Source organism: Colletotrichum orchidophilum (genome assembly GCF_001831195.1).
Source record: "Colletotrichum orchidophilum strain IMI 309357 chromosome Unknown Scaffold_238.1, whole genome shotgun sequence".
Classification (NCBI taxonomy): Eukaryota; Fungi; Ascomycota; class Sordariomycetes; order Glomerellales; family Glomerellaceae; genus Colletotrichum; species Colletotrichum orchidophilum.
In genome coordinates, this window is record NW_019173193.1 from 1 (window position 1) to 12,718 (window position 12,718).

Genomic DNA, 12,718 nt, shown 5'->3' on the forward strand with positions numbered 1-12,718 from the left:
CCAATAATAGTCGAGTATAAATGTCGTGCCATTCGGTCTGAATCTGTATAGCCGGGTAAACAAGTAATTAATTATAATGCCCATCTACCACATCATCCAACCACCCCACCCCCCACAACCCTCCCAACCATTTCAAATACTTATCCCAAAACATTCTCCACCCCTCCTATCGCACCCCGTTCACATCCACCCAANACCACACCACCCACCCCCCTCCCCCCCCCCCCCCCCCCCCCCCCCCCCCCCCACATTGTTGTTTATTTAATTTTTCTTTTTCCACATATTTTTCTCCTTCTCCCCTTCGCTTTTATCCTCGGCACCGAACGGTCGGTCAGTCGGTCGGTCGGCGTCCTTCGTAGATTAATGGAGCCAAGTTTTCCCTCCCTAATTTTCACAGCCACCATCTGAGTGACGGCGGGACGAGGACGAAAGAGAGAAAAATTTTAGGTAACTAGCTTATTGGGTATCTTAAGACTATCCTTAAGTGTAAAATGTGGAGACCTCTCAGGGACTCAGGGACTCGGCTATGCCGAGTCCCTCAGAGGTCTCCAGTGGAAAAAGACATCATGTCCGGAATTTCCGGATGGAGTCATATCGTTGACCGGGAATTCCGTCCAGACGTATTGCGACAGCTTCGAGACCCATATGTACTAGAGTGGTATGAGACGGAGCCATTCTAGATCGAAGACGAGAGCCGCTTACGCATTAGTACCTAATAAAACTAGTCAGTCGGTGGACAAGCGGACTTCGTAATTCGACCTAGAAGCATTTTGCCCCTGGCTTGAAAATTCCGCAATGGGGTCTGGACAAGGGGCAACGGCTCGAACACCTAGTGAGGATCTTCCTTCCTGGCCGCAACGCTGCTGTATATGTCCTGATGCCAAATACTATAAGTTCCGAGTATTTCTCCCCGACAACGCTCTTGTTCCTCACTCACTCATCCATCCTGCCTTCGAGCTATTCTGAGCCCATCGTCGACTAAACCTGAAAACCAAAGTTCAAATTCAAACCGCCAACATGAGATTCTCAACCCTCGCAGCTGGCCTCCCCCTCGTGGCGGCGGTTCCTCAGGGCCATTCCTTCAAGCATACGAACAGGACTTGTAAGAGTCTCGTCCTTGATCAAGCGCCCGAGACCTTACAGCCTTACGTCCTCCGCAAGGGCTCCGGCCGTGCCGTCTCCGTCGGTGCGCAAGTGTACCGCTTTTCCGTCACAGGCAACTCCTCGGCTGGCGCTTTCACCGTAATGCAGACCAACGCCCCAGACTCGTCCGACCTGGGCGTGCTCCCCCATATTCATAAGGTCCATTACGAGAACTTCTATTGCACAAAGGGCCAGCTCCAGCTCTGGGCCAAAACCAACAGCTCCGGCGAGCAGGCCCGCCTCCTTACCCCCGGAGACTACGGCGCCGTGCCCCATAACACGATCCATACTTTCCAAATCACCGACCCGGATACCCAGCTTACGGGTGTTATCCAGCCCGGCGGCTTCGAGGAACTCTTCGTTGCTATCGCTAACTCTGACTTCGTCTCCCCTATGGGCTCTGAGTTCGTCCCCACCGCCTCCTCCGGCTCCTCCTCCGGCTCCGACCCGGCCCAGATCTCCGCTCTCGAAGCCTTTGACGTCTACGCCCATCTCGACTTTAACCCCCGCTACGACCTTGTTAACGGCAGCGCCGGCGGCCCAGACACTTGGCACACCGCCCCTAACACCCTTGCGCCCGACACCGTTACCCCTAATTTCATTGCTAAAAACCGTGGGCCAAAGTACCTTAATACTGACGGCGGCGTCTACCACCTTATCGCCCCCTTAGCGACGGCCAATCAGACGGCTAATAACTTCACCATGGGCACCGTCACTTTGAGTCCCCTATTGTCCAACCAGACAGCGATTAAAATAAACCCTAACCAGCCCCTGGCCTTCCAGCTTGAGGAGGGCGCCCTCGAGGTCACCGTCGAAGGGTACGACGTCGTAACGTTGATTCAAGGCGACCTCGTCTTTATCCCCGCCGGTACGGCCTTTACCTACGCCGCGTCGGCCACCTTTACCAAATTCTTATATATCAGCGGCGGCGGTGACGGCTTCGACTACCAGCTCCTTCAGCGCGCTGTGCCTTGGGAGTTTGCCACCTACCCCGTCAACGCCGGCTTTACCGTGTAGTAAGCAGAGGTAGTAATAATACTACTTCGGGGCGCGGGCTAGCTAAGTTTCGGAACCTATACAATTATGTTCGAGAGTTGTGTATCTTTCAAAATGTTGTATAAGATCTCTTAGTAGTTATTCTACTTTAGTATAGTTTGTTCTCCTGCTCGGTATTCCCTAGATAAACAACCCACAAGCCGCATGAGGCCGACGGTGTAAACTTCCGAGGTACCATATGCATTTTTAAATAGAATTATTTATATTATTCTAAAAATCCGCACAATCCCGCTTCAGTAGCGGTGCTCCGATTATAATCGATTAGACATCCTATTGACTAGCCGGTTTTGAAGTTAATTACACTACTTCTTAAGTTGTGTAAAAAACGTACTATCTAGAGTTTAAAAATGCTCAAAGCTTTATACGTAAAATGCACTTAGCGTACGACTTTACGACGCCTCCTATCACAAGTGGCCCAGAAAGACCTTATTCTACTTTTCAAGATAGCGATGCCGACGAACATTTCCCGACAGGATGGCTGCGTCTATAGTCGAAGTACTTACTATGCTTGGGTTAGATGTTCCTCTCTATTCAAGAGATACCTTCCCGAGCCAGGGTTTGATGGTTATTTTTGTCTCCCCAGTGCCCGTATCATCTGCGCCCCGCCCCGCCCGAAATGGTAGTTCGGCATACATCCTGAATAGTTGGAAGAGCCGCGATGTGGACGCGCGCGCGTATTTGTGTTGCAGCAGGCATCCAAATGATTCGGGCCGTACTACGCATCTCTGGGCGTCTCGTTCCTTACAGATAAGAGTGCAGCACTCCGCACCGGACAACGCCGCACAAGACTGGCAACGCTCCTCAACCTCCACTCGCACAATTCCTCCCTGACTGATTATCCTGAGTCAAGCGCAAGATGCCTTCAGAGAAAGACCGCCTTTATGTTGCTTTGTACGCCCGCGGAGGGGCGCCGACTATGCCCGGCCTAGAAGACACGTCGGTGCTCTCCCAGCCCGTCCGGGTTATACGCTGACCGCGAAAAGGTACCATTGGGCTATTATAGTCGGACCGAAATCAGAATCAAGCACCAGCCGGGGCTCTCGCTTCCATGCCAAGGAAAAACTGAGGTTTGTTGGCAATCCACCGGTGGCACAATCGGTGTGGCAATATGAGGAATTGGATATTCCCATGGTGCCGACTTCTATGTTACTTGTACGTATCATGGTCGGCAAGGTTAAAAATATGAATCGGCTGCGGTCGATCTTCCAGCGCACACCGGTCCGACCCGACATTGAAGGTTGGAATTGCGTCGGATGGGTTAAGGAGGCGTTATTGACTGCAATGCAGGATGGGAGGGCATTGGGGACATCCGCCGGCGGATGGCAGGAAGTGAGGGACACCGCAATGTTCTATGTTGAGAGCAAAAAGGAGGTTCATCGCTTCGATGGGACTATTTATTACGATCCGGCACAAGTGGCAACTTGGGATATGTTGGAGGGGACGGAATTGATGCCTTAACCATTATTTCGGAGAACCAAATTGCGTACAACTCAGAGAGCACCGAAATGTTTCTGCCGGATCCTCTCCATATTCAGCTCAAGTGGCATAGGGTCTAAGAACTTATCTACCTCTGCCTCCCAGAATTTATTGAAAGGATTGACATACTTGGCGCAGGTGTACTCCCAATACGGGGGCAACCATCCTGCCGTCTCCCAGTCCACAATGCCGACCACATCGTCCCCTTCGACCAAAATGTTCAGGCTGCTGAGATCACCGTGGGTCAAAACAAGCTGAGTATCTGACTGTCGATAGAACTCGAAGAGCTCATGCACGTCATCAGGCAGATCCGCATAGTCAATATCCAAATCTGCACCGTTTGCAAGAGCCTCATGGAAGTCCCGAGTCGTCGCAAATGGCCCCCAGAGCAACTTGGAAGGTAAGCGACAGTCGTAGAATGGACCGCCGTCCACACTACCAATACTTGCCCCTGCTGGAGGGGGTACGGAGCGGAGTTCGGTAACCATCCGGCGGAGCTGGCCGAGAATTATCGACTTTGACTCTTCGGTACGGGTTTGCCAACCTTGCCATGCCATTTTACCACGCATCTTGCTCATCACAAGATAGGAGTCACCTTTGTAAACAAAAGCACAGTGTACCTTCGGCACGGGAACGGAGGTGTGTCGGGCGACATATCGCATGGCGTTGGCTTCGGCTAGGCTCGCAACTGGCTTGACCTTGATGCACATGTTGAATACAGACATCAAACCAGGCGAGCGTTTCCATAACCGCCGAAGATATCTCTGGTTTTGTGCCGCAACGAAGAGGATAACGAGAAGCCGAGTGACAAGGCCAGCGTTGACGGCCTCCGTGTTCGGCGACATTTTGTAGAACTTGACAGTACAGGACTGTGTGGAAGCTGTCAAGAGATGGTCCGGTCTCACTGTATCAATGAAAAACATCAGTCTGAATGTATGGATGAGTGGAGGTAGAGTGGTGTAGTGCAGTTTCGGACTTACTGAACGAGACCAGGAGGTAGGTTGGAAAGGGGACACCGGCACGACGTAAGGTGAAGCGGAATAAACTAAGGCAGGTATGTTAACCGAGATATGGGAAAATATTTAATCCGAGCCTATATCCCTTATCCTATTACGTCTCTCTCCTAAGTATAAACCGGGCATATATTCTCTAAAACGAATCTATGTATATAATACGTAATTTATTATCTTAGCGCCTAATCATAAAGATAACCCATTCCGCTCTTACCCTACACTACGAAATAGTAAATGCCATTGGCGGACGATGCTATAGGAAGGCTATGCGGGAAGGCTTTGCTTGCCTTGGTAGAAGGCATCCGGGCGGAACACAAGGAGGCCAAGAGCGGGCCCCTTGATACGGCCGTCTTGGTACGCCGTCCCGGATGCGTCATCAACAACGAGGTCTACTCTTTCGAATAATCCAGCCTATAGACGATGTTTTCGAGTCGGCGGCGGCTCGTTAGGTGGAATAGTCGTGGGCTCGATTCGGGGAAAAAAGTGCCTTGCTAATCTACCCCGGCTTGCGGCGGCAAACCGCGGGAAGTGGGGCCCTCCTTGGCGTGGCACTAACTGCCCGTGCCAAGCTGGAGATGTTTCGTGGAGGTTGCTGACTCAGATAAGGGGATTCAGTGTCTGGCTCTGAGAGGGAGAGGCTTACTTTGCTTGCAATTTTGCAGGGCAGAGTTAGAAGGCTTTGAAATAATCATTCCACGAGTTGGAGCGGACAACACGCACCAGTTATTCTTCGTACAAAGTGGCGTAGATGGCAACAGCCACTATACCGTGTTAGACGTTCGATGTGACGATGGCCCGAATAAGTTAGCTGATTGCTACCTGATGGGAAACGGTCGTGATTCCCCCTTCCGCCTCGTCCATCCGCAGATCGACAGTAAAAGATTTCCCAGCAGCGAACTAGTAGCAAACACACGCGCGGATGGGCAGGATTGCGAGGTTAGCAATAGTTCAGTTAACGTCACCAACATAATTAACATTTGCGTGTGGGTAATTATGAGCGTGAGCGTCGAAGTCATGGGTGTAGTGGGCGTTGCGCTTTCATTAGTTCAAAGCTGGATTAAGTATTACTTATTGAGGTGACCTTCCACCCAACAACGTCCTCCCAACTGGGAAAAAAAAACATCTAATAGAAACCCCTCCCCATGTTCGTGCCGTTTCACCCACTTTTGCTAATTCTCCTCTTCACACCCTCCAGAATTTACAAGATGCCAACAATTGTCAGACCACCACCACACCTTGTCGGGGTGAACACAGACGTTATCGCGACCTCAGCGGCCGACGTACTTAGATACGTCCCAGGCTATGGCCCTCCCAGATATGATATCCTACGAACTTCGTTTGATTCCTTGGACGGGAGTCCGGGTGTTGTCCCGCGAGGCCACGGCTTCTCCAACACGATTATCCGTGCCTTTCAGCAAGACCTACACCTGACCCTGCGACCGGACGACGTATGGCTGGCCATTGTTGTACAACTAAGTTTTTTCGTCAACGGGACAGGGCGCCCCGAGGCGCTTCGCAACAAGTTTGTGGAGCACAAAGGTCGCAAGCATATTGTGGTAGACGCCAGGCCCGCACACATAGCCACAGTCGACATCGGCGTCATCTTGACTCAACTGGTTCAGCTCGTCAAGAGCAGCATCAAAGATCCTGTCGCAACAAAACTGCTTCTTGATTTTAGCACGACGACCGAGAATGACCGGGCCACCGCAGCGATTGCTTTCTTGGGGACTATGCAGAATTATTTCAGCTACGAGATCCGGGTCGGGTGCGGCTTCCCCTCGGTCACGCCGCTAGGCGATCGGGAGGATTGGGCCAAGATGTTGGATAGCATTCAACTTTTGGCGTCGCTCAGTGATGAAACGGTTGAATGGGCCGCCTGTCTGTCCAAAGTTCTGGAGTACATGGTGGCCAGCTTCGATCGGCCTGAAGATGCAGATGTGAAGAGCTTCTGGATGCGCGCGGTCCATGAATCCGGTGGTAACGGCTCTGGGACATTGGTCAAGTTGATCGGGTGGATCACTGCATTTTCATGGTGGGATGCTTCCGGTGACCGCCAGAAAACTTTCAACAGCCAAAGCGCAGGGGGAAGCCGGTTAGCGCTAGATGGAGTCAAATTCCCTGTCATCAGTGCTGAACACATTCCGGCGTCCGTCACAACACGTCCGGTAGTTGTGCTTGACGATACTAGGGGATCAGAACAAGGCGGTTGGAAGATCGAAGCCGAGTTTGTGGCCGGGATCCCAGGCTTTCAAGTCCAAGATGCCTCGGGGACGGCGGTGCGACCCATCTCAGGCTGGTGGCTAATAGAGCGTCATCGCCGTCGACAGCTCACTCAAAAGTAGGAGCAAGCAAAGGGGTGGATGGGGGTGGAAAGAGGGAGTGGAAAGAGGGAGTGGAAAATCCACCAGATTGTAGTACATAGCCTGTTTCACAGCGCCAAATGCTCTTGTCAAGGTCGTAGCGGGTTTTAGTTACCGTGAGGTCGCTACAGAAAGTGACCCAAGAAATCATAGCTCAACGATTGTGTAGCATCTGTAGAGTTTATGCATGGCAGAGCTGTGGATGATAATACCCCACTTGAGCAAAGGCATCAGAACTAATTTAAACTCATGTCGGTAAAAAGGGCTAGGCATCAGTTCGAGGAATTGGGCGGCAACGGAACAGTTTCCCCTGGCCGGCAAGAGCCCAGAATGGCCTCTTCTTTCTTTCGCCGTGAAGTCAAACGTCTTGCCATTTTCAGTAAGCATAACTCCAGCATCACAGCCTATCACAGCCTGTAGCGGTTAAATCTGTCAGATGATTGGCCTAGCTAGATCTGCGAGTTAATTAGACCCCAGGTCCCACACTTGCTCCGCCGACAATGACACCAAGAACCAACAGACTTTACTACCACCTTTGCACCCTGCACTACTGTGCCATATGTGACTTGGATTCTTCAGGACCCCTTGCGCCAGCCCGTCTCGCCAAAGAGACTCCAATTACGGATACTCCCCTGGTCTTGTCTGTAACAAGGCTTGAGAGCCAAATGTGCCTACGGGATGGGATGTGACCAACCGGTAGACGTGATCTTTGGGATAAACTGCCGAAATGGTGTGGACCACACTGCTGTGCCGCCGAGGAAAATGACTCGGATGGCATTCTTTAATTCCCGCTACGCGCCATTTCAAGGGTGCATGTGAGTACACCAAGGGAACGTGAGTGACGAAAAATACTTGCCAATGGAAGGCACTTCACTGAACAACACCAGTCGCAAAATATAAGCCCTGGAGTTTGGCAATACATGTATACTTGTATAAAGTGGTCAAAAGTGAATCGCGTAAGCGCGATATTCCGTGCTTCACAAGATTGCCGCATAACAAAGCATTTGTAATTTCTCATGGATTTTGGTCTCTCAAACGATTTTTGAAATAACGGAGGCCTTCCATAATGCTTAGACGGGCAATAGAAGTCCGTCTCTGGCGTGTTCAATCAAACACGTGCCCCTGTCAGTGGTGGCTGCAACATTCAACCAACAGACTTACATGGTATCATCGGCGCAGCATATGTAAACAGAAATTCGTGATGCAATCCCGTTGGGACCAGATCCAGGTCGTCGCGGTCTCGTCGCCTTACACACAATGCCATGGCGGCTCTACTCGACAACTTGAGCGAACGGAAGTCACTAGTGATACCGGCATGAGACTCGCTTCAAGTTTTTAAGAAATATTCGCTCACTCTCCAATGATGACTCTTCGTCACTTTCAACCAAGACTAAGGTTTATAATTCGTTCCTATTTTCCCTCTTTCTCAAATTCCCTATCCGCCGGCTCGTCTGCTCCAGCACGCGTGTTTTTGGCGTCGTACTTTCCCTTTTGCGTTGTGCGCGAGTGCAATCAAAGGCGGTCTTCGAACATTCCATGGCACCATAGAGTCGTGTTTGACATAGGTAGCCGCCAGTCGGCAGTCATGCTGATGAGAGTGGGACAGGTCGAATATGCCAAATAATGGTCCGTGGATTCCTAGAAGGTTGACAACAGGCTCGCCCAGCAAGCTCACATTAATAGATTCGCCCTCAATATCCGCCAGGACAATCCATCTTTGGGGACGTTTCTGGGGAGGGCCATCGAGGCCGCCGACGCCCTTGGGTTCAAAATAATCTTCTCTTACGACTACACCGGCGGAGGCCCCTGGGGCGCGAACCGCGTCATTCAGCTCACGAAGAACTACTGTGCCTTCTCTTCGTACTACCACGACGAGAAGGGACGCCCTTTAGTGTTGACTTTTGAGGGACCAGGCAACGCCAAAGATTGGGAATACATCATCCAGAAGACTAACTAACGCTCTGTTCCCCCACGGTTGGTCGTCTCTCGGTGCCAAGGTTGCTCTCGCGGCTGCTCCTTGTGTGCCTCACGATCTCTTCAGCTGGGCGCCATGGCCTTGGGACAACACCAACTCGAATACTTACGTGGATGCCTTCTATCTCGAGTTTCTCGGCACAGCGGCAGAGAATTGCGGCTCGACATGAAGGACAGTCAGTGTTTCTTTACAAGAGTCCTTCGATGCCTTATGATAGTTAAAGATGTGTGCTGACATTTTGCTTATAGTGATGCAAGCCAGTCCATGGTTCTACACCAACCTCCCTAGGTACAAGAAGAACTGGATATAGAGAGGAGAGTAGGTTGACCCTATCCACTCCTAGGTTAATAAGATGGTTTGTTTGGCCGTCTCATTTAGTGACATATAGTTTGCTCGCTAGGAGCAAATTAGGTTTCTCAACCCTAATTACATCCAGATCATTTCTTAGAATAACTTCGGAGAATCCCATCAAATCGAACCTCTATACATCGAAGACCGAAGAACACAGCTACAAAGCATTCACAACAAGCAAAGCCCCGTTCAGCTACGCGCTCGACTTACCCCACAACCGCTGAAGAGACCTGCTCCCTTTTACCATCGGCCTATACAAAACAGGGGTTGCCAATGTGTCATAAGAGAAACTGATCACCTACCTTACTATCGCGTCACGTCGTCCCAAGCTGGCTACGATATATCACGGAGGGGAAATCAATGTCAGAGAAGAGACGATGCACCATCACAAGATTGACTTCAAAGATCCATGATTGTGAAGGAGGAGCTGAAAACGCTGGACTTGGTATACATTGTGGCGAGTTTGCACAATGATCTGTTGTATTTCACCCAAAACGCAATTGTGCAAGGGTAGCTGAGAACGAGGCCTTTCTCCAGCAAATTTGCGCCCATGTGAAAGAAAGTCGAACTCGTCTCGTTTTCCGATTTTCGTGACACAGCATCTTTCGAGCACCATCGCTACCTACCCGTTTCCCGCGCTTTCACAACGTCACCAACTTTGAGAAGGTAAAAAAAGATCCGTTTGGACGCTTGCTTTACTTCTTCTGTCGAGCTACTGAAGTGAAATTGAGAGATGCTAGGGCTGTCCTGAGAGGTTTGATGTATCACCTTGTCATTTGGTATTCATGGCTCATATCGCATGTTCGCAAAGAGTACAATGATAGCGACAAAAGATTTTTCGACGATCATAACGCCTGGGAGGCCATATGCAAAAAAATTTGGTCTATCTTGAATGACGAAGGCTTGGATGAAATCATCGTCATCGTGGATGCCCTCGATGAATGTTCGGTGGATCGCCGGAAACTTCTTCAGTTTGTCTACGACATATCAGCTCGGTCTCCTGCCAGGTTGACTGTTTCAAGTCGCCCATTGCTGGATATTGAGAAAGTTCTAGAAAGCGATGGCGACTACGCAAAAATGCTTTCACTTGAACTGAACGAACACCACATCGCCGAAGCCGTCAACAACTACATTCTTGAGAAAGTTGAGGACCTAGCCAAAGCCGAGCCATGCAAGAGCAAGCCTGACCTCTGTATCAAAATTACAAATCACCTCACCAAAAATTTCATACTTTCCGCTGGGTAGCGTTGGTCTGCCGGGAGCTATCAAGCGGTATAGTCATCCGAAAACACCACGTAGATGATGTCCTCGCCAAGTTGCCTCCGGGCCATGACGAACTGTACAGTTGAATGATTGACAGCATATTGAAGTTGAGGGATTCGGAACTGAGCATGATATCCTAGCCGGCACATCGGTGGTTGCAAGACCGGTCACGTTACAGGAACTTCGTTGCATAATGGGCCCGTCGATTCATTGCGCACTTGACCCGGAAACTTTGGAGCAGGTCGTTCTCTCATGCGGGTCTTTTTTTCAACGTACAGCAGGGTGTTGTAAACTTCATACACCAATCCGCTGTCAACTTTCTGAAAGGACACAATTCCTCGAGATTCCCTGGCATTGCGGACCGGCACTACGCGGTCATTCGGAACTCTCTGAGTTCTCTGCATACATCCAGGCGTTGAAACGCGACGTTTACGACCTGAAGACCCCTGACATTGTGGGGAAAGAAATCAACTCGCCCGAACCCAGTCCGTTAGTGCTATGGTTTACTCCTGCATTTATTCGCCGTCGGAACGATGAGCAACTCTCAGTCGTGATCCAGCCGTAAGGCCGTCCTTGACCAGAAGGGAACTGCGGCCGACGACTTCGATGCTCTCCTAGTCGAATCCGTTGGGGTGTTGGGAGGTGATCAGATTCAAATTTCCGTCCTCCGCCGCCTGCTGCTGGCTAACATCCGCAAAGTAGGACACCACCAGTGACACGCCGTGCACGTCAATGGCACTGCCGCGCGTCCAGAACGGCATGCTGCCCTGCAAGTTGGGTTGAAATGGTATAATATTATAAATACAAAGAGTACATAATATATTTTAAATTTCAATACTGGCGTACTTAAATAGAGCACTCACTAAATAAAAGATATAATTAGAAATAAATAATTAAGGAACAAGAATGTAAAGATATAGTAAACAATATTTTTTGAAAATTAAACTAATATTTGAATAATATACTTTTCTTTTAAAAAAATAATCTATACGAGCGTTTTTAATAATAAACAAAAACCTAACTTTATATCAAAAATAGTTAAAAATATAAGAACCTTTATTAAAGGTCTTTGTAATTGATGAATAATGATCTAAAGATTGTTATTATATTATAGGTCAGACTGGACTTCGTCTGGCCGTTTGAGGTATAAACATTCAACACAGGACGAGGGAGACACTATGACGCTATCTCAAGTAGGTACGGGGCAGTTTAACTGCCGATAAATTTAAGAACGCGCTTTGGCTTCTATTCTAAGTACTCAAGGGCGTCTCCCACACAGATGCGTCCTAGATAAGACGAAGTCCACCCTGTCAGCGAGATCCGTCATATTGGAAGGCAAGACGACAAACGCCAAGCCCAAATCATTCATCAGATTACAAAACGCGTTATGAAGACCGATCCATTCGTTGAGTTCAAGCGGCATCAGCCTTACGCCGTCATCGTGAAGCCAATCTGCGCCAGACTCGCAGACGACGACGAGAGCCTCGGCCATCCTCTTTTTCAAGTCGCGCCATTCTTCACTGGCAAGCAGTAATGAAGCCCCTCCTTCCCCAGCGTAGGTAAGCGCGTAACAGATCGAATCCACGCCCGAGCGATCCGAGATGAACCAGCCCGCCGTGTCAAGAGCGTGACGCTCTGCAGAGACTTGGGCGTGGAGAATGAGTGTTTGTAGCTCGAGAGCTCGGTCGCAGGAGGACCTAATATCAGCAGCCGTAAAGGCATGGGTGCGAAGGACGGAGCGGGCTACTTCGCGGATGATAACGGGAGGAGGGCATGCATTCGATGACGGTTGGGTGGTGGTGAAATATTTCTCGAGGGCGTTGACGAGGGTTGTTTTACCGGTGCATTGAGCGCCGATGATGTAGATGTTGCGATGGTTAGGGAAGCCCATGGTGCTTCCTGAACGAGATTTTGAGTGTGAATAGAGTCAGGTTTGATCAAGATTGTGGCCTTTAATGCCAAGTCAGCGAGCTCCTCCCGCTTCCATGGCCGGCGTTTACGTAGTGTGCAATAGATATCAAACTTTGGGTAATGATTTATCTGCAGGGTACTAGGTCGCGTGTCGTCATCACCCGTAATCA

The 12,718-nt window shown here is 50.0% G+C and overlaps 6 protein-coding genes across 6 annotated transcripts; 4 read left to right on the top strand and 2 right to left on the bottom strand.

Moving 5' to 3' along the window:
- Positions 1 to 1,017: 1,017 nt before the first annotated feature.
- CORC01_14090 (uncharacterized protein) lies at positions 1,018 to 2,160 on the top strand (the record flags this gene model as incomplete). The annotated part of the gene is made up of 1 exon (XM_022625701.1): positions 1,018 to 2,160. One exon carries the CDS (start codon positions 1,018 to 1,020, stop codon positions 2,158 to 2,160), a length of 1,143 nt encoding a protein of 380 aa, XP_022467783.1.
- An 895-nt stretch (positions 2,161 to 3,055) lies between these two features.
- CORC01_14091 (uncharacterized protein) lies at positions 3,056 to 3,657 on the top strand (the record flags this gene model as incomplete). The annotated part of the gene is made up of 2 exons (XM_022625702.1): positions 3,056 to 3,135; positions 3,183 to 3,657. 2 exons carry the CDS (start codon positions 3,056 to 3,058, stop codon positions 3,655 to 3,657), a joined length of 555 nt encoding a protein of 184 aa, XP_022467784.1.
- A 32-nt stretch (positions 3,658 to 3,689) lies between these two features.
- CORC01_14092 (uncharacterized protein) lies at positions 3,690 to 4,520 on the bottom strand (the record flags this gene model as incomplete). Its single annotated transcript, XM_022625703.1, has 1 exon — positions 3,690 to 4,520. The coding sequence occupies one exon, from the start codon at positions 4,518 to 4,520 to the stop codon at positions 3,690 to 3,692; it is 831 nt and encodes a 276-aa protein (XP_022467785.1).
- A 1,373-nt stretch (positions 4,521 to 5,893) lies between these two features.
- CORC01_14093 (uncharacterized protein) lies at positions 5,894 to 7,030 on the top strand (the record flags this gene model as incomplete). The annotated part of the gene is made up of 1 exon (XM_022625704.1): positions 5,894 to 7,030. The coding sequence occupies one exon, from the start codon at positions 5,894 to 5,896 to the stop codon at positions 7,028 to 7,030; it is 1,137 nt and encodes a 378-aa protein (XP_022467786.1).
- A 1,280-nt stretch (positions 7,031 to 8,310) lies between these two features.
- On the top strand, positions 8,311 to 9,005 carry CORC01_14094 (alpha-1,3-glucanase; the record flags this gene model as incomplete). The annotated part of the gene is made up of 2 exons (XM_022625705.1): positions 8,311 to 8,345; positions 8,732 to 9,005. The coding sequence occupies 2 exons, from the start codon at positions 8,311 to 8,313 to the stop codon at positions 9,003 to 9,005; spliced, it is 309 nt and encodes a 102-aa protein (XP_022467787.1).
- Positions 9,006 to 11,251: 2,246 nt separating this feature from the next.
- On the bottom strand, positions 11,252 to 12,528 carry CORC01_14095 (uncharacterized protein; the record flags this gene model as incomplete). Its single annotated transcript, XM_022625706.1, has 2 exons — positions 11,252 to 11,404; positions 11,944 to 12,528. 2 exons carry the CDS (start codon positions 12,526 to 12,528, stop codon positions 11,252 to 11,254), a joined length of 738 nt encoding a protein of 245 aa, XP_022467788.1.
- Between the last annotated feature and the right edge of the window lie 190 nt (positions 12,529 to 12,718).